At 41.9% G+C, this 27,620-nt stretch overlaps 1 protein-coding gene across 2 annotated transcripts in view; it reads right to left on the reverse strand.

The window, feature by feature from the left end:
- LOC117496717 (transcription initiation factor TFIID subunit 4-like) overlaps positions 1 to 27,620 on the reverse strand; it is a 124,985-nt gene that overhangs the window by 76,161 nt on the left and 21,204 nt on the right. For both annotated transcript variants that reach the window (XM_034148453.1, XM_034148454.1), the window contains 6 exons: positions 27,121 to 27,252; positions 25,069 to 25,191; positions 23,451 to 23,540; positions 21,659 to 21,850; positions 16,526 to 16,598; positions 14,573 to 14,678 (listed from right to left, as the gene is read on the reverse strand). In XM_034148453.1, coding sequence (XP_034004344.1) covers positions 14,573 to 14,678; positions 16,526 to 16,598; positions 21,659 to 21,850; positions 23,451 to 23,540; positions 25,069 to 25,191; positions 27,121 to 27,252 — 716 coding nt within the window. The remainder of the gene's footprint in view (positions 1 to 14,572; positions 14,679 to 16,525; positions 16,599 to 21,658; positions 21,851 to 23,450; positions 23,541 to 25,068; positions 25,192 to 27,120; positions 27,253 to 27,620) is intronic.

The raw sequence follows: 27,620 nt of genomic DNA on the forward strand, positions 1-27,620 counted from the left end.
TAAAGCTACTAAATAAAGCAGTGTCATGTTTAAAATAAAGGTTTATCTTTTTGTTCAACTGTCGCTAACATTGGCTCAGCTTATCTATCTGACAACTTAAAGGTAGGGTAGGTAAGAATGGAGAAACCAGCTCGAGTGCGCTAGAATTTGAAACTATGCAGCCGAAAAAAATCTGCCCCTTCCTTCAGACTTCCTTACAGAGCCCCTCCTCCAACACACACGAACGCGCACATGACCAATGAGGGCACGAGATAAGTTTGTGCACAGATGGAAGGCTGACAGGCAGGTAGGCCATCCAGTTATTTTAGCCGGGCCGGCTCAGATGATTGGTCGTGCTTTTTACAGTACCACGGCTTCCACAGATGATCTATTTTTATATATTTATTGTCAAAGCATTTAATGTATTCATTGCTATCGGGATGTTAAGAGCATTCCATGGAATATAACAAAAAGTGTTTCTGAAGTGAATTACCTACCCCACCTTTAAGAACAATACATCCTACGACCAAAATCTTTCATCCTGGTAAAGTATATAGTTAAGAACAACTAAGCTGTAAAAAGTATATTGTATAAACATATGTTAAAACTGGAAAAAGTAATTTAATGAAAGCTTCTGGCAGAGAATCACACAATTTAGTGCAAAGGAAACTCCAGCTTACAGCAGAGGAACAAGGTCATTCAGGGTGAACTAAAGTAACTAAAGTAATTGAAGGTCGTACAGGGGGAAAACTAATTTGGGACGCTGTCTTTAGGGATTGTGTCCTACTGGTTGGTGTGTATACAGTTTCCTTTTTGTTATAACAAAATGTAAGGAAAATAAGCAAAAAATCCTAAAGGACAAAGGCACGATTCTGCTCCATCGACATGGACAAATAATTCAGTTTGAGGAAAAGCCCTGTACGCGAACCCTTACTTAATATCAGTCCTAATGTCCCAATATCAAAATGTATTCATGCTTTTATTCATGAATATATCCTGGGATGACAATAAGCATTTGTTTTGTTACAGAGGGCTATGCTTTGGTCATAATGGCACAGAATTCCCATCGCGGGGTCTATTTGTGTCGCTGTGAGCAGGGAGATGAAGAGCGTTCGGACGTTGTTCGGTCGGTAAAGATGCTCCTGAGGATTGGCACGGAGCTGTGATGAATCTGGCAATACACTCATGTCAACAAACTCTATTTGCATACTGCTTTGCTGCACTTTGATTTGTTTTTTTCTCGATGCACAGGTCATTTCTCACGGGCATATTGCTGGCTTCCCACTGTTTACATGTTATTACATATACGCAGAGACACGTTAGAGTGTAAACAAGCAGGATTTGTGTTTGGGTCATTGCGTTGACATTAAATAAGGTCCTCTATGTGGTGGAAATGCCACACTTAATCACCTTCTGGTAAGGAAAGAACAAATAAACAAGCTTAAACCAACATTGTGTTATTTAATAATGAGTTATAGCATTTAACAGATTCAATCTTATTTCCAGCTGGAAGGACAGATAACCAACACCAATGTGTGCTAAATAAATCTGACCCCGTTACACAGGAAAGTAACGACTTTATACAGAGGAGCAGGAAACAAAAGGGACATAAGACAGGTAACATCTGTATGATAATTTGCCTGACAACGGTCCAGTGGCACCCTCCTGTCTGTCGAGTGCAAGAGAACAGAAGGTTGCCGATCTTTTGCATTAAAGGTCCCCTATTATACTGTTTTTCATCAATATATTATAGGTCTCAGATATATATACAAAACATGTCTCTGAAGTGTTTGGCTCCAAACACCAAACAGATCATTGCAGCATCCCATAATCCCCTCTGTTTCAGCCCTGTTTCAAAAGTGCTGATTCTCTGTCTGTTACTTTAGATGAAAATAAGGAGCCCCTCCCCACGCCCCTCTGAGAGATATTTGGTTAAAATGAACACAATACAAACAAACAATAGGGGCTTTCACACCGGAGTATTTTTCCCGTACTTTTCCCAGAAATAGTTCCGATAGTTCCTGGGATGTTGCGTTCACACCAAAAATATCTTTTTTTTCTGGAACCTTTTCACAGAAATTGGAACCTTTTTCTCCCCTTTTCAGTCCCTGCTCTCTAGCAGGGACTGAAAAGGGGAGAGGTTGAAAAGGTTGAAAAGGTTCCAATTTCTGATTGGCTGGGCGAATTGCAAACCACGCCCCGTAAAACTCCGAAAAGTTTTTGTGAAGCCGCAATTTTATTTCCTCGCATTAGCATTATTAGCATTAGCATTAGCCCAGCGCACCAACGGAGAGAGACTAACTTATGGCAACACAAAATAAAAAGTGGGATCGGTGGAGTGATGAGGAGGTGTCGGCGCTTCTGGCGATTTACCCGGGGCTTCGGGTGGCGATTTACTGCCACCCAAAGTCCCGGACTCCGGGGGGCTCCGGGACTCCGGGTGGCAGTATACGCTGTGAAGTTGTTTGCGGCCTGCCAGTAAACCCAAAGCAGAAGAAGAAGAAGTGACGTCAGCGGCTTCATTTGCGTAATCTTCCCTCAGGGAATTTATTCCGGTGTGAACGCGATCTGCTAGATAGTTCCGGGGAAATAAAAGTTCCGGGGACTATTCCTGGGAAAAGTACTTGGTGTGAAAGCGCCTAATGGTGCTCTAGGAGGAGATTCAGGTGATAAGGTGTGGGAGGGGGGGGTTACCTTGGTTGCTGATTGGCTAATGGTTACACAAGCCAAAACATCGTTATGACATCATAAAGTGGCCAAAATCTGATCAGCTCATTTTCAGACAGGTTTTTTTATAAATGGATCAGGACAAAAAGAGAGAGAATCTTTGTTCCTGAAACTTTCAGAATCTCTTTACGCAGAGGGGACACATGTTGATGTAGAAGAGACATGAACAAGTGGATGTTGTATAATAGATTACCGTTAAATAAGGTCCCCTACATCCTTCAAAAGCTGCAACTTTCTCTGTGAGTTGTCACCAGGACTAATTCCCCCTACGATTATTGTACTTGGCATGTAATGACTGTGATTCTGGCCTGAATTATCCGAGCGGTGACGTGTTGTGCTTACAGGACCGGCCTGGAGCGAGCGGCGGATTTACTGAGTGGCTTTGACGGAGGGAACAAAGAAGCGCAGAACACACACAGAGCGAACTCTCGCCGCTCACTGGCTCACCTCCACAGTCATTTGCCTTCATGCCACGGATGTTGGTTGCGACAGAGCTTGTGCGTGTGTTGCTGTGCTTTTGTGTGTTTTCAGCACGGGGCACCAGGGTCTTTCAGGCGCCCTCAGCCAACTCCACCCCACCGAGGCCCTCCTGAACCACGGTGCAGCCACAGAGAGCCGATATGAAACTTGACACCACAGCGGGAGGTTGACAAAGACGATTAGAGCATGTCCCTGAAGCTCACACACCTCTACCTTCCCTCCTCTCCTCCTTTACTCTGGTCTAATTACAGAGAGGATCTACATAACAACACATGCATGGATACATAGGATTATCCCCCATGTTGCACCTCTCTTCCTCACGTCTTCATGGATTACTTTGCTTGTCCTAGGAAGAAACACGCCTGAGGCCATGTTTGCTCAGGTGAAGAAGAAGCGCTGCTACCTTATGGATGTTTGAAGAGAACTGGAAACAGCGTTGGAGACGTTTACTCCTGTGGAAGTTGCTCATTTGCGCTAAAAGCAAAAGTTCAACCCTGTCTCCACATCCATTGAGACCAGAGCAAGCACACTTTTTAAGGGAGGAATTAACTCTGGATTCGGATATCGAGGAATTGTACTACATTTACTTTTTCAAGTAAAGATACGCTGTAGTGTTTCTCTTTCTGTTCCAGCCAGTGATTTCTAGTTCTGCCCATACACTCTACATTGTAATGACATCACATCTTTTTGCATTTCCTGCAAATTGGCTCAGGTTATATACAGTAGGAGCTACAATGTGTGGCGTTACGTTAATATAATAAGCCCTAATGAAATAAAGGGTTTAAGCTAAATGAAGCCATAAAACTAGTCTTCTTTTCCAATGGTGCTTGAATTTAGCATCACTGCCTAAGGCCCCGCTCACACGGGAACGTTTGCGTTTATGCACAGTATGCGTATTCAAAAAAGTCTTCCGTTCACATGCATTCGTTTCATTTAACGTGTCTGTTCAAACGAGGCCGCTGGAAACGCTGTAGTACATATGCCGGGACTGTAAGTGGCGCTGTAACTTCCGCCAAAATACACCAAAAGCAGCGAAGAAGAGCAGCCCAGCAGCCCCGCCGCAATGTTGCCATGGCTACCCTTCTGTTCATGCCCCGCGGTGTATTTAGCAACATGTAGTTCATGTAATTCTCCATGTCCACTTGTTGCTGATGGTTGTGGTAGAGGAGCTGTATATTTTTGCACTAATATCTGTAGCATGGTCAGTAGCAGTAGCACTAGCAGTAGCTACTGACAGGAGGAAGTGTGTGTGGCGATTGCTGGTATTCAGCGGGATATAGTAATTTCCTCAGCATATGGATAAATGCAACGGGGAAGTTAACTGAAAGAAACCGAATCTGTGGATATTGCATCGACCGACCAAGAAGCACGTCTCTGTGGAGAGGACCCGCTCAGAAAGAGAGATATTCTCTACAAACACCGGGTGAGATCCTCCTTTGTCAATATAATGGATCAATGCATGAAATCTGACTCTGTTTATTTTGTTTAAGGAGTATATTGGGCGTTAACAATTCTGGTTTGCCTTTTATAATATTATTTCATTCAAGAACCCCTTGTGCGTTTAATGAACACAGCTATTTTTGATAGTTGCTACAGCAGTGAGCAGGAGAGGTGGGGAGAGGCGGGGCTATCGTTATTTTTTCAGGAAATATTCGTATCGAGGTGATTACACGGACTCGGTTGACCCCCCAGAGCGTTTCGTTTGCAAATCTATCCACCTTGGGACCCGTTATCGTTTGTGGGGTCAGTTTCTATCGGCCTCGTGTAAATAATAGGGCTATACGCACGCGAAACTATGCAGATACAAGCCGTTTTCTCCTTGTGTAAACGGCGCCTTAGATGAAAGTAAGTGTTTTATTTTCACCAGTAATAGTAGTGCTTACGCAGACATATCTACATTTGGTAACGTACAAATATGCCAGGCCAAACACTGCATAGGTACATAAAGCACCACCCATCCAATGGTAATATTCTGAATATATGATGTCTTTTTCTTTCCTTGGATGTCTGATATCAGGCTGTTTGGGATCGCCGGGGTTCAAATCAAACGAGAATGCCAAAGACAGGTCTGACATTAAAAGCAGGGAATGAGTTATGAAATGCAAAACACTCCCGACTATACCTCGGCGCTAATAAAGCAGAGATGTAATTAGCTTCCACGGGAGCTAAAGAGCAGCCTCTCAGTTATTGGTCGGGGTTTGCTGGGGGCCATGCAGCCGGCGGTCACATGAATACATATGCATGTCGTTTCCATATCAAGCCTGTGTTTCAGCGAGGGCACGCCATAGGTGGTGTGAGGATTGCTTTGCCATTTAGAGGTTGTGTGTGAGGATAGGTGGGGGTGCGTTCAGATCTCCTGCTCTCCCCCCTTTCCATCACCAGCCCCTCACCCCCGTGGATAAAGGTCCCTGTGCTCAGGCGGGGGTCCTGATTGATCCCTGTGACTAACAGCCAGGCCATTCAGGCGTGTTGCTGCACACTGAGAGACATGGCCCTCTGCAGAGAGCTACAGCAGCTGATGGGATGAGTGTTTATGAGGATGACAACACTGAGGGGGAAAAGGGGCGAAAAACCAGAGCTGCAACCAACATTTGAAGAGTATTTTCAATATGAATTGATGAATTGATTGGTTTATAAAATGTGAAAGGGTCACTTGCAATATCATTTCCATTTCTGTTTCTTCTTGCTCTATTTAGATTGTTTTATAGGATATTAGATCCAACAACACTGGTGGGAAAACTGCAAAAAAACAGAGCTGCGTGGGAGCGACTGGTCTCAGGGGGTTTTCTGTTTCTGCCATGTCATTGTGTATTTTGGTTTCTTTTTTTCATTGCTATTACTGTAATGGTCTTTTTATTTTATTATCATTATTGTTTTGCCATCTTTTTCTTTTATATATATATATAGCACCTGCATTTGTACTCTGTATTTTCTCCTGTTATTGTGTGGGAAAAAAACAATAAATAAAAAAAGCAAGAAATCTATATATTAGAGATTGGTCGATTATTTTCTAGATTAATTTATACATTTGTGTTTAAAATGTATTTTAATAATGAAAAATGACCATCCCATTTGTTGTCCTAGTGCTTTGTTTTGTCAGATTTGATATTAAACAAAGAAAAGGGAAAACTTCAAGTTTAAGTGTGAAAAAAGCATTTTCTTCTATTCCTGCAAATGTGACGATGAATCTATTATCAAAATAGTCGCCGATTACCTTTCTGTCTATCGATTAGTGGACATGTTAAAGCTCTACAATAAGCCCAGCAACAAACACTGTTGGATATTCAATGAGTAAATCTTATAACTGAACGTACCACCCACTCTCAAGCTGCAGTAATTCACCACGTTAACCTTGCTGCGTGTAATTGTACATGTTTTCTTGAAGGTATTTGCCAAAATAACGTTGTTTGATGTGGTCGTCAATACAACAATTTAAGCATTCCTATTTTTCTTTGTTTGGGCGTTTTGGAGTGCCAATATTTTCCTCAAAAAGGCCTGTCTGAACATTTAATTGAATCCTATTGTGTTCCCAAGTTTCTACATCAACAAGTTTTGGGAGGACACTTTTAAGTTTTAATTGAGTCAGAAGTATTTATAAAGAAGCCCAACAGGAACATAACAGAGCAGCAGAGGATGAAACGACCACAGAACGAACTCTCTCTCTGCTGGTAAATGACGGAAAAGGACCGGTGGACTTTGAAATCCTGTGTGTGTGTGTGTGTGTGTGTGTGTGTGTGTGTGTGTGTGTGTGTGTGTGTGTGTGTGTGTGTGTTTATGTCCACCATGTACTGCAGGGTTGTGTTTGAGGGGCTCAGCTCGGAGGTTGGCAGAGGTCTGAGGGCCTCGGCGGGCTCTTGTGATTACAGCGGATGTTGAGTGTTTACAGAGAGATGAGGAGGGGGGGGGGGGGCACAGAGACAGCTGCTTTCACTCTGTACTGTAAACTACACACACACACACACACACACACACACACACACACACACACACACACAAGCACTAACACAGAAGGCTGGAGCGATAGTGGAAACCCCACAAGCCCTGCAGTGTGTGCGTGTGCGTGTGCGTGTGCGTGTGCGTGTGTGTGTGTGTGTGTGTGTGTGTGTGTGTGTGTGTGTGTGTGGCTCAGAGTGACAGCAGTCCACACATCAGTCAGTGCAGGATGGATGCTGACTGACCAGTGTTTTGTTTTATTCGATCGAACGGTCACTTCCACACCACCAGTTCTGAAGTCTTTACACTGGCTTCCTGTTCCCCTATGCATTCAAAACCATACATCTTCAAGTTTTTGTGAAGAAAGTGAGAAACATCTCCTACTTTTTGGAGAAAATGCATCGTCACAGAGCCAAAAAACGACTTATTTAGTGATGCTCAAATCACATGATGATCTTATAGAATAAAATGTATTGCTGGACACTGACAGCCAAACATTTTTACACAATAACTACTTGTGCTTTTCATACTTTAAGCATTTGTGTTTGATAATGCATACTGTTACCTAAGTAAGGTACCTCTTGCAGTAAAGTGTGTTCTCAGTGTTACACTTAAGTAAAGGCTCTGAGTGATTCTTCCATTACTGCAAATTATGTCAAAAACACATCAAACCAGACCTGATTCCACAGCTTCTAAAGCAAATATAAGGTGTTGTTTCTTTACAGGAAGCACAGCGGCACCTCCATTGACAGGTGGACTCATTATGTTCATGTTTCGAAGACACGGTGGCGTCGGACGGATCAACGTGTCAACTCTGCTCCAACATGTTGATGTCCTCAGGTCAGAGAAAACCAAACGGTAAACAGAACGAGACCGAGAGCTTTCAGACAAACTGAAGTCCAGCTGAAACCTAACAAGTGAAGAGTTCACTGCTCAGCGTTTACGGTACAAGGATAAAGATGATAGTATAATGTTAGTTAAAGAGCACTTGCCAAGAAACACAGGGAAGCTGAGGATTACGATAATAAGTTATATTTCTGGTTGTTGCACCAGAAAAGGTTGTGCCCATGATTTTGAAAAGTATTGGACCATATTCCTCTGCTGCCAACTCAAAACTACGTAACTTAGGGGTAATATTTGACCAATCCGCGTCGTTTGATACCCATGTTAAGCAACTGACGAGATCTTGTTTCTTCCACCTACGAAACATTAGTAAACTGAGATCTGTAGTTTCAACACCCGACCTAGAAATGATTATCCATGCGTTTATTTCATCTCGCATTGACTACGGCAACGCATTGTTCTCCTCTCTCAGCTTGTCTGCTCTTGGTCGTCTGCAGGCAGTCCAGAATGCAGCTGCAAGACTTCTCACCCGGTCAAACAAACGGTCCCACATTACCCCAATACTCAGATCACTTCACTGGCTCCCTGTAGCTTATAGGATACAGTTCAAAATCCTCACTCTCACCTACAGAGCATTGCACGGTCAGACTCCTGCTTATGTGGCTGACCTAATTCATCCGTATACATTAGCCCGCCCACTCAGATCACACATGCACAATTTACTGTCTGTCCCACGTACCCACCTTAAAGGAGAGGTGTCATGCTTTTCCGGTTATTACCCGTCCCCTTGTGTGTTATGAAGGTTGTTATGCATGTAAACGGTCTGCAGAGTCACAAACCCTCAAAGTACACCCTGTAGCGAGTAAAACTCTAACACAGAAAATACCTCTCCAAAACGCCTCGTTGGAACTTTCTCATGTTCTTCCTGGGCGTTGTGACGTGTGGATACCCAGTAGCCACGCCCAGAGCTATGACGCGATACGGTCATGCGGTACCCGGAACCAAATGGACCAATCCGTGGAGCCGTTACGTTAAGCCCCCGCTGATTGACGGACTTCCTCACACACACACACTCAGAGCAGGCAGCTCTGCAGATTTCTCCTCCCTGGCTGCAGGCTGATAACAGACAGTTGGGATCGCGGCAAAATTCTCTCTGCAGACCCATTCTCACAGCGTTTATCAACCTTTTTCTTACTCAATATCAAGCCACACTTCTTGTTTTTACTTCGGCTGTGACTTTGTGTGTGCTCAGGATGAGTTTGGCTGTGTATCCTAAACAAGGAAACAACACCTCCACGGAGCTCAGCGCGATTCACAACGTCCCGACCAATCAGAGCACACTGTGCTCACAGGGAGGGTGGGGGCTGGAGCTATTGGAGCTACAACGAGCCGTTTAGTGGAGAAAGTGAATACTGCTGAATACACATACTAAACAGAGATGCTGTATGAGAAACCAATGTGAGTTTGAAAAAATGCACAGTATAAATCTATTTTAGTAGACCTCAACAATGGCATTATGATCAGTGGAAATGGCCATGACACCTCTCCTTTAAGACCCGCGGTGATCGAGCGTTCGAGGCCGTGGCTCCTAAGCTATGGAACGCTCTGCCCGCTCATCTACGGTCTGCGGACTCTGTTGAGTCCTTTAAAGCTAATTTAAAGACATTCCTGTTTGGGCAGGCGTTTGGGTAACCGGTGTGCTTGATTTTATTCTGTTTTATACTATGTTTTTATTTAGTTTTCATTGTGTTTTATTGTGTTTTTATGATGTTTTGGTGCTGTTATGAGTTCTTAACACGTGGCGTGTGTGTTCATTTATCATTGTACGATTCCTATGATGATGTTTTATTGTTTTGTCAAGCACTTTGTGACTTTGTCTGTGAGAAGCGCTTATAAATAAACTTTACTTACTTACTTATACATTTCTTTATTTATTCTTTATTAATATAATGTTTCCTTTTGAATTTACTTGAATTTATGAGTTATCTGTAAACTTTATCTTATTATAATTGTTTTGTTTCATTGATTATTATTCTATCCTATTTAATTATATATTTTTTTCGAATACAGAGTAATTTCTTAAAGTGCAATTCGTAAAATAAGTGAAGGGAGGAAGAGCAAATACAAAACAAATGAATATTTATACAATCAGATATTTTATTTCCCTTTTGTCTTTTTCCTTCCCACTCCTCCTCCTTTCATTGATTATTATTTACTTATTTAAATCTTTATATATTTATAGTACGCTCTGCAATTTCTCAAAATGCAAATTTGAAAAAAGAGTGAAATGCAAAATAACACAAAACAAATGAGAGATCAAGAAGTCAACAAATCTCCATCACTCATTAAACATTCAAATCAATATCAGCAACCTCATATTTCACTTAATTTAATAAATAGAGGGCAAGAAGGTTCAGCAGGAGCGTTTTGTGGGAAGAGGAACACCAACGACCTGCATGTGGAGACAGATGGACAGAAGCCAGTTTGGGAGCCAGGCTTTGAGGGAAAGTGCCGGCACATCATCACCTGACCTTGATAAAAGCAAAATATGCTGCGAAATGTCAGCGACATGCTTCTTCCGTGACAGTGGGTGCTTTGCGTTATTGGACTTGTGTTGAAACCAGTGTGTTTGTGTGTGTGGAGGGCACTGTGACCACCGCGGGGGGGAAAAGGTCGTCAGTAACAAGCGAGCCTGACAGCTTAATTACCAACGCTGCTAAAGATTTATTGGTTTATCAATCAGAGCCCCGGGCGCTGCCTCTGCCCTCAGGAGACGGGAGCCATTACACATGAACCTGCTGGCCCATGTGACCCAGACTCCTCTTCTGGTCATACCAGGGCAACCCTGAACCCAACACACACACACACACACACAATATGCTAAGATATTTAGGATATACACATATGTTCAAACCAACAAACAAACATATGCACACACACATGCAGACAGACACAAATACACACAGAAAAAACCCACAAAGGCCAGCATGTGGGCGATGAACCTTTTATGTTTTGAGACAAAAGCCTAGCTGAAGCGGAGACCAGAGAGAGAGAGAGAGAGAGAGAGAGAGAGAGAGAGAGAGAGAGAGAGAGAGAGAGAGAGAGAGAGAGAGAGTTGAAGCTGCGGGCGAAATACCGCGTGTTTGACTTCACCGAAAGGTATTTTCAGAACCGCATCCAGAAATTCCAACCATCTGGACAGAATTACTGTATTTCTAAATTAAGATGTGGCTCATCAGTAATTCTGTCGATGACACCGACACAAGGAGGGCGATGGTGATCTATTGGCTGGTGTGTGTGTGTGTGTGTGTGTGTGTGTGTGAGTGAGTGTGTGTGTGTGTGTGTTGCTATGTGCTGGGCGCAGGCAGGGAGAAAGGGGCCAGCGATGGACCAGCAGGGCAGGCAGGTGGCCAGGCTGCAGCCGGGGTAAAACACTCATAGCTTTAGCTGAGAGTGTAGCCTGTAGTCATGTGAGAGATCTCAGGGAAATGCTGCCACCATGTGACGCAGCAGAGAACTCGACATTCTGAAATACGTTCACCTGCTGAATCACAGACAAGTGACAATTGCATTGGCTTCAACTTGCAATGATTGTGATGATTGTATGTATTACTTCATGAATGTTACTTATTCATTACTTACTGATGGTTTGTCCCTGTTTGTCATGCTTTGCTTTCTGTCGTTTTGTTCATGTATGTCTGTAAGACGATGCTTTTGTCAGGACCCCTTGAAAAGGAGATGCTGCACCTCAAGGGGTTTATCCTGATAAATACATTTCTATATATGTACAAATGAAAAAATGGCATTGTATCATGTCAAAAATAATGCTAAGTATGGCTGTTTCTCGAGACATTAATGCATGTTTTACTACCTGGAGATTAATGTGAATAATATCCTGCTTCATATTGTGTCTAAAGACTTTGTATCTACTGTATATGTTCAACTTTTTAATCCTGTTTTCATTCTATTTAGAGATTGTTCATTTCTACTCTTTAAATTCTACTTATGTGCAATGCCTTGTTTTGTCTTTTATGCTGCTTCAAAGCAAAAATGTCCCAATTTGGGATCAATAAACCTCCTATCTTCTCTCATGCTCTACTTTCTGATCTCCCTAAAAGAATAAACCTCCACTACAATTACTGGAAAACTCCAAAAGTATTAACGAGGACGAGTAACAAAGCCCCCCATGTTTACTCTGCTCCCTGTGAGCTTGAGATGTCACACTTTAAGATAATAGTTGTTGTAATGGTCTTGGTCCTAGTTATTCATCCATGGGCGTCGCAGCCATTATACGAGTCCCCCCCATCTTTTAAAATGATTAGTTTAGACCCCCCCACTTTTACCATGTGGAAAGTCCATGCATCGGTCTATCCACTCGCCGCTCTTTGTAGACCGCTGTGTCGGGGCTTCATTATCAAATCCATTCCACTTGCTTATTGAGAGAATTCCCAAATCAATGAAACTCCGTACCATGTTTTCACTGCTACTTTGCACCAAGGCAGATTCTCAGAGCCGTACACAGGAGCCGTGCACATGCTGCGTAGCTGTGTCTCTAGTTGCCCAGTGGCGATCTGTTCATCCGTCATATCATACAATAAAGCCATCGAAAAGAATAGGATACAGCAGTAAAAGTTATTCTGGGTCTTTGTGTGTCATAGCTCGGCTGTGTGTGTGGCACCACGAGCGCATTTTGTGTGAGCGGGTGAACGAGAGAGCGCTAACGTACATAAGGAGTTGTTTCTACAACAAGGAGGAAGAGAGCTCTCTCCTGTCAGACACATCTTATAACGTCAGCTCAGCGAGGTAAAGGACTCTCTGAGTGTTTAGATTGTTTAGTCTAAGTTATCTCATGTAAACAAGTATTTCCAAGGCACACCTTTTATATGATCATTATACAAAATAAGAGAATAACAGGTATGAAATCATTCCAACTCATACTATAGGACAGTAAAAGGGTTACAAAAGTAAATCTGTTTTAAACAGTAGTTTCACATGGGTGCTGTTGAGAGATGTATCCATAGATATAGTCCCTAACTTTGCTCTCAAAGTGCACCAGAACATGCCCCCGGACCCCCCTAGAGGAGGTGAGGTCCACCACCTGCCCACACCCCCCGTCAAATTGTCCCACCCAGATTGAGGATGCTTCCTACACCCATGAATTCATCAGATGTATTGCTAACCTATAAAGCATAGAACCTGAACTGCTAAACTTATAATTATTAAAGTTACATTTTTTTTTAAAAGACCCACAGTGAGGCTTCTTTTTGTTATTGACCTGAGGACAGCGTTCTTACTTTAAAGTGGACCTATCATGCTATATTTGAATAATATAGTATAGGACCATACCTATATAAGGCATATTTATACTTTTTTTTTTTCAAAATACCAAACAGATCATGCATTTTAGCCATGCCTCATTTCGCTCAATTTGACCATTTCTAGATCTGTTTTTGCAAGGGCAGATTCTGTGAGAACAGCACCATCTACAGGCCTGGCATATGTACTACAGCGTCTCAGCGCTTTCGAACGGCAATGTCCGTGGTTGTCTCCTCCTGATTGGTGGAGTTGGCCCAATAGCCGTAGCGCCACCGTCCTGACGTCAGGACAGTGTTCAAATCTGGATCAGTTTTTATCAGATCCGTTGCAGCCCCTTTTTTAGAGATTTGGGTATGGAGGAAAATAGAGAGGGTTGTGTTTTCTGACACTTGGTGAGTTCCCTGGAACACCGGGGACACATATTCATGTATAAAAGACGTACAAAAGTGCATTTTGCATGATAGGTCCCCTTTAAAGAGCCCACTCAAGACCCACCTTTTAAATGTGACATTTAAAAACTCTCTTTTTACCCAGTCTTGTTTTTGTTGACATGTTTTGGTGATTTTATTGATCACAAGGTTATGGGCTGCTTATGAACTTAGAAGGGTGGCATTGTGTGTATGTATTCTTTGGTATTAAGTGTTTTTGTTGATCATGTGTTGCTCTTTTCCTGAACTGGGGGGCGTTAGTCGTGCTTTTATTTGTATTTGGGGATTTATTTTGGAGTTGTTTTGTTTTTTTATATATATTTTCATTTGCCCTTTTTTTTGGGGGGAATTAAGTGTTTTTATTGATCATAGGCTATTGTGTTGCTCTGTCCATGAACTGGGAGGGGTGGTCCCTTTTGTTTTGATTTATTATTATTTTTAATTGTTTTGTTTTGAGAAGCACATCATTGACTCCTGTAATGATGTTTCTATATATTTTTTGTCCATATTTTGGTATTAAATGTTTGTATTGATCATGGGCTGATGTGCTGCTCTGCTTATCAACTGGGAGGGGGTATTGTTTTTATTAAAATGTTATATATATTTAATTCTGCTGTCCTTTTTTGGTATTAAGAGTTTGAATTGATCATGGGAGTTTATCTTTGGTTAATGAAGCACTTCTGTACCTCATATTTAAGAACTGGGGTGTAGTTATGTTTTCATTTACATTTGTAATCATTAGTTTGCCCTCATGTTTTGGCTGTGATTCACTTTGTGTTACCTTCTGTGTCTTAAAAAGCTCTTCATAAATAAAGATTGATTGATTGATTGATTGATTGATTGATTGATTGATTGACTCCTCGTACCTGAAAGAGCCTCCTCCGGGGTCGTTGAGCTTGTTTTTCTGATTTCCACACATCTGAACCGCCATGGGACTTTTGCCTTGGATGAATCCTGCCTTGCACATTGTGCCTGTTCAGAAAGAGGGGAATCAGAGAAGAGTTATGAACACAGGAGAAGAGTTATCATTGAAACGTCCCCTCCTATCTGCATCAAACATCCTCCTGTCTTACGACTACCTTCAACTGTCATCCTCGCAGGGCTAAGTAAGAAAGGGGGGGGGTGTACTGTCGCTCTCCTCAGGTTGGTGCGTACAGCGTCGCTCTGTCAATATCACTGCGCTTCACCGGCTCTCCTTACACTCCTAAACCCGCATCCTGCTCCGAGACACGTTTTCCAGAGAGGCACAAGGACTGCCAGAGTGAATTTAAACTTGATTTTAACAGGCATGTTCCTCGCCAAGAGGCACAGGAAAGTATTTTTAGAACTATCCCCGCATTCCAATTTATGGGCATAAAACAACCTACAGATCTTTCACTGCAGGCGATAGTGGGGAAGGGGGCAGATCAAATTTGTATGCACCTCCGATAGCACACACACACACACACACACACACACACAGGAGGAAAAACAGGTAGAAACACGTACACACATTACACACTTTACACACAGCACCTGAGAGCACAGCGCTCTCTTAGGGGAGCGTTACGCCCGGTTGCTGTCGGGGCGATATTTGTGGGCTTCAGTGGGAAGAGTGTTTGTGAATCAGTGTGAGTAAGCAGCAGCAGCGCAAATGTTTGAGGAGGCTTTCTAACCAGACAGGGGAGGAAGAAAAAACACCTGTTCTCTGTGAGCCTGTTTACACATCTTAAGGCCAACTGAGGGAACGATCAGGCTTCCACTAATGGCTATCTTTTGTTGAACAGGTTTTCATGGATCTTTGTTTAACCACAAGGTCTGGTTGAGTTTGAGAATCTTGAAAATATCTTGCACCGGAGACATAAAAACTGCAGGCCAGAAACAGGAGAAAAACTGGTGTCCAAAGGGTGTCTTTTTTTTTATATTATGCCATTCCTTTTTTAGCTCGTATGCCACTTTTGCTCCAACACTGTTAATGTCCCCGCTGTGGGACTAATAAGGGGATTCTGATTCTTCAGACAAATGGGAAAACTGAAATTCAAAGCTCCCAGAATTTAAAGAAATCTGTACATTTCATTTTATACTCAATTTAAGTCCTGCACAATTTTACAATATATTTTTCTGAGAAAGCAGGAGTTTTGTTTGGAGAACAATCTGACACATTATGGATGCATTCCTGAAGTGTCTGTACTGTCTATTTCTGTATGTTGCTATTTCTCCCTAGGTCAATACATTTGAATCCTGTTGACATTAAAGGTCCCCTATTATACTGTTTTTCATCAATATATTATAGGTCTCTGATATATACAGAACATGTCTCTGAAGTGTTTGGCTCCAAACACCAAACAGATCATTGCAGCATCCCATAATCCCCTCTGTTTCAGCCCTGTTTCCAAAGTGCTGATTCTCTGTCTGTTACTTCAGATGAAAATAAGGAGCCCCTCCCCACGCCCCTCTGAGAGATATTTGGTTAAAAAGAACACAATGGTGCTCTAGGAGGAGATTCAGGTGATAAGGTGTGGGGGGGGGGGGGGTGTTACCTTGGTTGGTGATTGGCTAATGGTTACACAAGACAAAAAATCGTTATGACATCATAAAGTGGCCAAAATCTGATCAGCTCATTTTCAGACAGGTTTTTATAGAAATGGATCAGGACAAAAAGAGAGAGAATCTTTTTTCCTGAAACTTTCAGAGTCTCTTTACACAGAGGGGACACATGTTGATGTAGAAGAGACAGGAAAAAGTGGATTTTGCATAATAGGTGACCTTAAATAGACATTGTATATGGTAAAGATGTCATTGAATTCAAATAAAGAAGTGGCTGCAGAAGTCCTTCATACCTTGCACTCTGACAGGATGTGGGATCCCCATGGGCATCCGGACCTGGCCACTCATAGCGCCTGCTCTCATTCCCTGAGGAACAAACACAGATCATAAAAATGACTTCAATATTTCAATGAATGACACAATTTGTAAATGAGAGGCGAGATTATAAACCTGGCATGTCTGCTGAACTGCTTCTGCCCAAGATGACTCTCTGAGAACAATCAACTTTTGCTCAATTTAAAGACTTAGTAAGTAGCACAACATTTTCAACAAGATTCAAGGCTTTATTGTCACAGTAGCTACAGCGTAGATACGGCAATGAAAAACTGAAGTCCCAGGCTCCTCCAACAGTGCAACATGTTGACATAAAACAAATAAAACAAGTCATTTTTTGAGTTTTTTGTACTGATTTCTAATCTACTGTCAGGTATTAAAGTATTGTTTGCTGTAGTCCTGCCTGGCACTCATGTGATGTCAACAATTACATTACATTTCACTTGTTAGACACTTTTATCCAAAGCGACTTACATACTCAGTACTGTGGACAATCCCCACAGGAGCAATTTGGGGTGAAGTGTCTTGTCCAGGGATACAACGACATGCTGACTGCAGTGGGGTTTGAACCTGTGCTCCCCTGATCCCAACACCAACGCTCAACCCACTGCACCACACGCCTCCCAATCACATGGAAGATTGTTGACGTCCACCTGGATCCATCTTTTTAAAATACATTTTCTTTAACTTTTTTGTCATTTGGGCTGTCTATGTCAATGTCTGCACACGACATCTACTGCACGTCTGTTTGTCCTGGGAGAGGGGTCTTTCTCTGTTGCTCTCCTCGAGGTTTCCAACATTTTTCCCCGTTAATTGTGGGATTTCTTGGGAGTTTTTCCTTGTTACAGCAAGGGACTAAGGGTAGGGGGTGTCGAATGCTGTACATACTGTAAAGCCCCCGAGACAAATGTGTAATTTCTGATATGTGTCTATATACATTAATTTAAGAGTAGCGGATAGACGCAAGAAAGATTTCAACGATGGCTATTCCTGCACATTATTAGACTGAACGTGATGTAGCCCCGTGAGACAAATGTGTAATTTCTGATATGTGTCTATATATTTTTATTTAAGAGTAGAGGATAGACGCCAGAAAGATTTTAAAGATGGCTATTCCTGCACATTCCTCCACGCCACTCCTTTGTGCATCAGTCAATCCTCACAGTAAAGAAAGACAGTCAAATGCACGCTGAAGGCTCTCTGAGCATGTCTTCTCTCAGTGATCGTGCCGTTATGTTAAATGTTTGTGTCTTGATATGTGTCTGTGTTGATGTTACACATGGAGCTGCTGTGATGCCAGTCACATTTCAGACTTGATCTGACCATTAAAGTATTATCGTATTGTATTATTAGACAGAATGTGATGTGGAGACAAATGTGTAATTTCTGATATTTGGCTATATATATTAATTTAAGGGTAGGGGACAGAAGATTTTACGATGGTTATTCCTACACATTCATAGACAGAATGTGATGTTAAGGCGAAAGCAGGATGGATTCTGTCACTGACCTACATTTGCCTGCTTTTCCAGATAAGACAAAGGCAAAAAGAAGTCAAGACGGCAGTGAAAAAGTAGTTTGGAAGAAGAAGAAGAAGTAGAATAAGAAGGAGCATGGGGATGAGGAAGGGGGGGTTTTGCTGGGCTATTAGAGTCACTTCCTTCCTTGGTAGCAGCCACAGGCCCCCCCTCAGGCTCAGCCATCCATTCCTACCAGTTTGCTTCTTGCTGCATATTTTTTAGCCTTGTTTTCCATTCCCTGACACATGCTATATTACTGTTCAAGCTACGGAGAAAAAGACAGAGGCCATTTTTCCCAGAGATCCACTGCAGGGGCTTGTGAGAGTGGGAGGAAAAGGAGAAAAATAGAATACATTCAGCACAGGCGGAGATAGCTACACCTCTGGCCAGCCGCGACACAGTTAGGAGAAGTCAGGTAGAAAGTTTGGGAAACAGGCGGTAAAAGGCTTGTGTTTCACTCCTTTAACGAAGTCCATATTATATAGTACTTTAATTTATTCATATATCATTACAGAATACAGAAACGTACATTCTGTTCAATCTCATTCTTATCTTATAATAATATACTTATTTCTGGGTTTTACTTGCACCACTGTTTCATTATTTGACTTCCTTATTTACGATACGATAATGTATGTATTTGTTAAGTATGTTACACTATTCGCAGGGTCTGGGACTAAATATTTCCATTGCCAACAACCACCCTATTTTGCATCAGACAAATAAAACCATTGAATGTTTGGTATAAATAAATTATATACAGTTATATTTCGATTTGACTGCTTTTTAAAACACATAATTGCAACATCTTTCACATGCTAGTTATTTCAGTGCTAGTTTTCTTTATTTTAAGAACCCCACTTCCTTAATGAAGCTTTAATAGAAACACACACAACACACACACACACACACACACACACACACACACACACACACACACACACACACACACACACACACACACACACACACACACACACACACACACACACACACACACACACACACACACACACACACACACACACACACACACACACACACACACACACACACACACACACACACACACACACACACACACACACACACACACACACACACACACACACACACACACACACACACACACACACACACACATTATTTTAAGACCCCCACTTCCTTAATAAAGCTTTAATAGAAACAGCCGGACGTGGTAAAGTAAAAAAAGTTGATTCAGATTTTCTACTTTATCCATTTAAAAACATGAATTAAATTCTGACGGTGTCTGCCGATCTTCTCAGCAACGACCTTGCTTGATTAAAGTAATCATACTAATGTTTTCAAATGTGTCATAAGCACACATGTTAGTTATGCAACTGGTAGCACAGCTTCTTTATGACTTTCAATCAATGGTTGCACACATGTTTTTATTGTAGCCTCTGAGGGAGAGGTTTATATATTTGACCACATTAGTTTGAGAGTTAGAGCATACACAATGTTACAGTGCTCTGTGGTGATGTGGCCTAGTTACTCTCCATTCATTCACTGCCTTTCACTAGATATATCATATTGCCCCGAGGTAATTTAAGGTCCAGCAAGTTTCGTTAAAACTAGCGGTGGAATTCTTGCGAAAATAATACAAAATGTTGTCCATTTAAATAACATTTTCAACCCTAAATGCATCAAAGAATTACATTTTCTGGCTGTAAAAACAAGCCGTAAACACATACATCATGTCATGCTATCTCTTGCTACAGCATGTACTGTATATACCTTTAAAAAAATATATGTATGATTACCTTTATCTTACCTCTATTCTAACCTTTATTTAAGTGTACATTCCTTGTGGGGTTAATCATAAAATAAACCTTAAATAAATGACTCCACATGTATACACTTTAAGTTACAATTGCTAAACTTTACGAAACATTTATTAAATTCAAACATTTCCCCAGCCTACTGTAAGAAATATTACCCGTACTACTTTGGGAGGAGAGGACTTTTAGCGCTGTTGGGCCCGGGGCGATCATTTACTAATGTTATGTGTGATAGCTTATGTTGGTGTGTGTGTGTGTGTGTGTGTGTGTGTGTGTGTGTGTGTGTGTGTGTGTGTGTGTGTGTGTGTGTGTGTGTGTGTGTGTGTGTGTGTGTGTGTGTGTGTGTGTGTGTGTGTGTGTGTGTGTGTGTGTGTGTGTGTGTGTGTGTGTGTGTGTGTGTGTGTGTGTGTGTGTGAGAGAGAGAGACCGGAGGCTTGTTCTGGACATAGACTGCGGCCGCCACGTTGCTTTAAAATTGACCCGGGGCTGACCTAGTTCCCTCGTCTCACCCTTTAACGGTTAACGGGTGGAGGGAGGGAGATACAGTGAGAGGAGAGAGATGGACAGGGTGGAAAAGAGAGAGAGCAAGAGAGTGAGAGAAACAAGTGATGAAAAGGGTGAGAGGAGGAAGATGAGGGGAGTGAGAGGAAGAGTGAGAAAGGAAAATGTGAAAGAGAGAGACAGAAGCCTCTAGCTCGCCCCTTTTTCTGGACCTGACCTCGCTTGACCCGTCCTCAGTCTGCTGTGCGCGCGCGCGCACACACACACACACACACACACACACACACACACACACACACACACACACACACACACACACACACACACACACACACACACACACACACACACACACACACACACACACACACACACACACACACACACACACACACACACACACACACACACACACACACACACACACACACACACACACTATACACACAGAGTATACACACATGATACTGCTGTGTGTCCAGTGCTGGAGGTTACATTGCCTTAGGGTTGCAACATTTGAAAAATATAACACTTTTAATATTCATCTCCAAGGTGTACTGTAATACCAATACTAATAAACCACTGCATATTTCACTGCTCATAAATTGTAAGATTCACACATTTTAACTTCTTATGTTTATACAAATATTTCTATTACATTTTAGTGTATTGCACATTATTACTTAACTCTTGTTTCTGAAAACATTTTTTTTATTTTATTTTTGCCATTTTGTTTTATTAGCTTCTTGCTTCTATTAATATTTTGTATTTATTGCATTTTTTATTGCTACTTTTACTTCTTTAGTTTATATACATATTTTATGTATTTTAAAATGGAGCAACTTTGTCCCCCCAGGGATGAATAAAGTATCCTGATTTTGGGTCTCATAACACCTGTAAATCACCTTTAAAGACAAACAGTGAACGTAAACACTGATAACTGAGTGTCCTCCATACACACCATGTCTCATAACACCTGTAAATCCGGGAATAGGATTATTAAGTGTAGTAGCCCACGTCATATTCTTTCAGACTTCTTTCTTTGTTATCCCTGTATCATCTGTATACTGACCTGTGTTTATTTACATGCCTTTTCATTTGATTGCACACTGTATCTGCCACCTAGACTGACCGTTTTATGTATGTGTAATGTTCGTTATATTTGAAAACTTCAATAAAAATATTGTTTAAAAAAACAACAACCTGTAAATCACCTTTAAATACAAACAGTGAACGTAAACACTGATAACTGAGTGTCCTCCATACACACCATGCCAGCTGCATGTCCCATCCCAGCTCCTGCGGTGACGCTGACGCTGTGGGGGGGGCGGATGCGGACAGCTGGCCCAGCCGCGATGGCAGGGGGGGGGCCGCCGGGTGCTGGTTTGAATCCCTGCTGCGGGGGATGGGTCACAGTGTGCTGACTGCTCAACAGAGAGAGCCGGAGGGCCGGGAGACTCTTCTGTTGACGGGCAGAGAGAGACAAGGGTTACAGGCAACACATGAGAATACAGGAGGAGGAGAAGAGGGACACACACACACACTGTGCTGTGGTCACTGTGTGATGTTATCAAAACATGGTTATGGGCTGAAGAAAAAACGATGGCGACATAACTAGGGCTGTTGTGTTATACCTGCATTGACAATAATCGTGATATTTTAAAAATGAAATACTGACATCATGTTGATAATGCACATATGATTATATCATTTTGCCAGGTGTTAGGCGTTGTGGATTTGTTGTTTATCAGGTCATATGGTTGCCCTCTCAAGCTTTTACAGTGTAATGGTTATAGACTCGTCTCTTTTCACCTCCCTACACTCAGTCTGAGTCAAATTAATTTGCCAAAAAAAGAGACAAAATGCAGAATAAACAAAAATAAATATTAATTAGACTGGTGGCATTATTTATTGATTTACTTATTTAGATAATATCATTATCATGAAATATTTTGGACACAATAATTGTATAGTAAAAATTATCCGGAAAGCCATAGACCTCAAAATGTGATATGTTTATGGTTTTTTATACACATTTTCCTCCGCAGTTAAACTGTTTAACTTGATTTCATGATGATAAACCCACAGTATGTTTATTATCCACCACACATGGAACATGGCCATCAGCCAGTTGTGATAAGCCTCTGTCACAGTGGAGCTGCTGCTGCTCCATAAAGACTATTTCAGGCAGATTTTTGACGTAAGAGACCTAACGTTGCATGACAACATGTGTTTGTGGCCGGGTCGTGACGCTCATCACGGCTGGCTGCAGGAAGCTGAAGGCTACACGCTGCAGGACACACTGTCACACACAGTCAGAAGTCAGGCCACAGGGGAGTGGGCGGATGTGTGTGTGAGAGTGTGTGTGTGTATCATTCTACTGTCAGGCCTGTTCATTACTGCCCTTGGTGCCATGGAAAGGACTATTTTAGGGGTCAGTTTGGGTAAATAACATGAGAGCAGCAGCTTAAGGAGCCATATTAACGGGGGATTTAAGGGGCAAGTGATTTTTTGGGGGGTCAATTTAATGCTCAAGGGCTTTCGGGGCTGCACACCTTGAAAAAATAACTCATTGCGTTTATTTTGACTTACATTGCAATTGTGATATGATTCGCAATATTTGAGGAATTGACAATTTTGTGTTGAATATGTTCACATAATTATTAAAGAAATATAATAAAATAAGCATTTTTTGAAGAGGATCTGTTCCAAACACACTTGTTGTTGGCCTGCTACAAATAAACTGTATTAATATCACCTGCTTGAATTGAATGCTCCTGCTCCTTCATCACATACGTCAAACAAACTATAATCATTGAGGCAATAAGTGTTGACCACCATCCGCTCTGATAAGCTGTCAGTATGGGTGGATGTGTGTGTGTGCGTGCGTGTGTGTGTATCATTCTACTGTCAGGCCTGAAAAGGGGTGAAAATATTCCCACCAACTTTTCCCTCTGACCCCAAAAGCCAGATGTTAGAGTATGGCAGTGGCTTTTTTGGTCCAGAGGGAAAGGGACCTTAAAAAGAAGTTAAAAAATACACTTTATAAGCGAGAGCCCCACCTTGAGGAAGGGCACCAGGTAGGGCTGCGGAGAGGACTTGAGCTCCGTCTGCAGCCGGCTGGTGAACTCCTCCGGTTCTATCTTTGCATCCTGTTGGCGGAGAGGAAAGTAAAACAACACTTTAGGAGAGGCAGCAAGAGAAGACAACAAGATGACACATCCCATCACCGGCTGATCATCAGCTCCCATCCTGCGTCCTGGGGCTGAAGCTCATGAATGTGTAACTGGGTTTCAAAATGCATGAAGGAGAGAGGAGGGTTTAGAGTTTCATGCTGCCATCTACAGGTTTGAAACGGGCAACACAACAATATGTGAAAGATGCATGTTATATATATATGTGTTAGTAATTTCGTTTTTGGGAGAAGGGGTGGGATTAAATAAGTGTAAACTTCTTCCCACCCCTTTTCGGATGTGTAATTAAGTAGAGTATTTATTTATACACAATTTAGAATCAGTAATATTTGTGTATATCAATTTTGTATTGTATAATAATTATCATGTTAAATTGTATTTATTGGTACACATCAGAAATAAATCTAATCAAATCTAAACAATCTAAACTCCTAAGTGTATTTTAAAATGCAAACAATTAAGTTACATAAGAAAAAATTATTGAAGATAACTGTGACTGTGAAAAGATGCAAGTTTTAAGATAAGATAAGATAAGATGGACCTTTATTAATCCCTGTGGGTACATTCAGTAGTTTAACAGCAACAGGGTGAGATTGAACAATTGGAAAACACAGATTAATACAATAGATACAAATTTAAAATGATAAAATAACAATAAAATAAGAAATGAATTAAAATTAACATATATACATATTGGGTCATATATACATATTTGATATATTTACATGTGTGTGAAAACAGTGTGTATTTTATGTCCAGTAATTGTGTCACCTTGCACAATACTTACTTACTCCTAAGTGTATTTTAAAGTGCAAATGAAGTTACTTAAGAAATCTATCTATCTATCTATCTATCCATCCATCCATCCATCCATCCATCCATCCATCCATCCATCCATCCATCTATCTATCTATCCATCCATCCATCCATCCATCCATCCATCTATCCATCCATCCATCCATCCATCTATCCATCCATCCATCCATCCATCCATCTATCCATCCATCCATCCATCCATCCATCCATCCATCTATCCATCCATCCATCCATCCATCCATCTATCCATCCATCTATCCATCCATCCATCCATCCATCCATCCATCTATCTATCTATCTATCCATCCATCCATCCATCCATCCATCCATCTATCCATCTATCCATCCATCCATCCATCCATCCATCCATCTATCCATCCATCCATCCATCCATCCATCCATCTATCCATCCATCCATCCATCTATCCATCTATCCATCCATCCATCCATCCATCCATCCATCTATCTATCTATCTATCTATCCATCCATCTATCCATCTATCCATCCATCCATCCATCTATCTATCCATCCATCATCCATCCATCCATCCATCTATCTATCTATCTATCCATCCATCCATCCATCCATCCATCCATCCATCTATCTATCTATCTATCTATCTATCTATCTATCTATAACATAAGTGTTGTTTATTGTTGTGAGTCTCACCAGCAGGTCCTGGACCAGAGACTTGACGTTCTTCGAGGTCTCTGGAGACGGAGAGTTGTGAGACGCCAGCTTGATGAGTGTGGCCAGGAAGTTCTTACACTTCTTCACATTGTCCTGCATTTCCTGTAGGAAACAGAAAGAAAATAAGTATTCATCTTCTGTACAAAGAAACAAAAACATCAGATATCAAAGGCTACAAAATGCTGAATGTCTTGGATATTTCAGGACGCCTTTTTTATTAATTTAGCATAGGATTTGTATCAGAATTTCATGTTAAAATAGAGGTGTTGGGTCAAATCCTGAGCAGAAAGTATTGTATTTGACCTGCAATCATTTCCTTAATACTCAACAGATATATTACAGAATGATATAACTTAAAGGTCCCCTATTATACTGTTTTTCATCAATATATTATAGGTCTCAGATATATACAAAACATGTCTCTGAAGTGTTTGGCTCCAAACACCAAACAGATCATTGCAGCATCCCATAATCCCCTCTGTTTCAGCCCTGTTTCCAAAGTGCTGATTCTCTGTCTGTTACTTCAGATGAAAATAAGGAGCCCCTCCCCACGCCCCTCTGAGAGATATTTGGTTACAAAGAACACAATGGTGCTCTAGGAGGAGATTCAGGTGATAAGGTGGGGGGGGGTTACCTTGGTTGGTGATTGGCTAATGGTTACACAAGCCAAGTCGTTATGACATCATAAAGTGGCCAAAATCTGATCAGCTCATTTTCAGACAGGTTTTTATATAAATGGATCAGGACAAAAAGAGAGAGAATCTTTTTTCCTGAAACTTTCAGAATCTCTTTACACAGAGGGGGGGACACATGTTGATGTAGAAGAGACATGAAAAAGTGAATTATGCCTAATAGGTGACCTTTAAGCAAATGTAAGAAGCTGACAAGCCTCAGTTTGAAATCAGAGCAGCCGAATGAGAGCTGGCTCCTCTCACAGAGCCGGAGGAAACAAAGTGAAGCCCTGAGAGAATCTGTGGCCTCGATACATGGAGACGTGTGGCTCTGTTTCTCTGTGAGGGTTGTGAGCATCTACAGCAGGGGTGTCCAAACTACGGCCCGGGGGCCAAATGCGGCCTGCGGGCCATTTTTAATCGGCCCTCAGCAAATGCAAAAAGTATAATGGTATATGGCCCACAAATGAAACTTGTGCTTTTCTTATATTGTACTTCTTAAATATATATGTACAAATATATTACACAGTAGTATTCATGTGTAAATAAGACCACTTTTAAAATAAATTCAGTTAATTCCTGTTGAAAACATTTTCTAACAAATCTTAGTTGATAAAAAAAAGCACAATGACTTATTTACATTATAACAAGCTTGAAACACACCCTTCATATTTAATCTTATTATAATCAATCTGAAGCTTCTGTTTTAAGGAATGAGCTGCCAACAAGATAAATGAAACCCTATAGAGAGCTGTGATGTAGGCTGTTTTGTATCAAGCCTAATTTACCTACATTTTGCTAACTTATAACTTAACTTATGAGGCAATATAGGAGAGGAGATTCAGGTGATAAGGTGGGGGTGGGGGGTTACCTTGGTTGGTGATTGGCTAATGGTTACACAAGCCAAAACATCGTTATGACATCATAAAGTGGCCAAAATCTGATCAGCTCATTTTCAGACGGGTTTTTATATAAATGGATCAGGACAAAAAGAGAGAGAATCTTTTTTCCTGAGACTTTCAGAGTCTCTTTACACAGAGGGGACACATGTTGATGTAGAAGAGACATGAAGAAGAGGGGACACATGTTGATGTAGAAGAGACATGAACAAGTGGATTTTGCACAATAGGTGACCTTTAATGTCTGCGTCTATATGTCCTTGGGTTGGCCTGAACTTGTGTGAATGTATGAGTGTGAATGTGTGTGTGGGCATGTGTGAGACTGTGGCCAGCTGTGTGAGGAGGGGGGAGGGGCCGGGGGTCCGAGTCCTGACACAGGCAGCCTGCTGGCAGCTGTGACAGGACCTGGAGGGTGGAGAGTGGGCGGAGAGAGAGAGAGAGAGAGAGAGAGAGAAACGGACCCCGGACACGATGGGTCCTCCGGTGACGCCCGTCTGCTGGGGGGGCTGGGGGGGGGCAGGCGGGGGGGCCGGGGGGGCCACGGCCACGGGAGTCTGCTGCGGAGCCGTCACTGCTGGAGCCACGGGGCACTTCTGAAGAGGAAGAGACAGGGAGGTAAACAGGGAGATAAACAGGGAGATAAACAGGAAGTGACGCCTCGCTCGCAGCAAGGCCACAGAGAACAGGAGGCAGAGACACACTTCTGTCACTTCTGCTGCCCGACATCACTTAACAGACAAGGAGGAGGAAGAGTGGGAGGGGGGCTTCAGGCTGAAAAAGATGGGAGGCCTTCAACAGATTTTTCTTAAGAGTCACCTACCTGATAAGGGACGCCACACATACTAGACATGGCCATGATATTATCCAAATCATTTTCATACCAGTTTATTTTAAAGTGTTCACTAAACTCAGACGTCATTGCGTGGTTTAAGGGTACAAATAACTTTACAAATAAATAAAC

Source organism: Trematomus bernacchii, unplaced genomic scaffold (genome assembly GCF_902827165.1).
Source record: "Trematomus bernacchii unplaced genomic scaffold, fTreBer1.1, whole genome shotgun sequence".
In the NCBI taxonomy this organism is placed as follows: domain Eukaryota; kingdom Metazoa; phylum Chordata; class Actinopteri; order Perciformes; family Nototheniidae; genus Trematomus; species Trematomus bernacchii.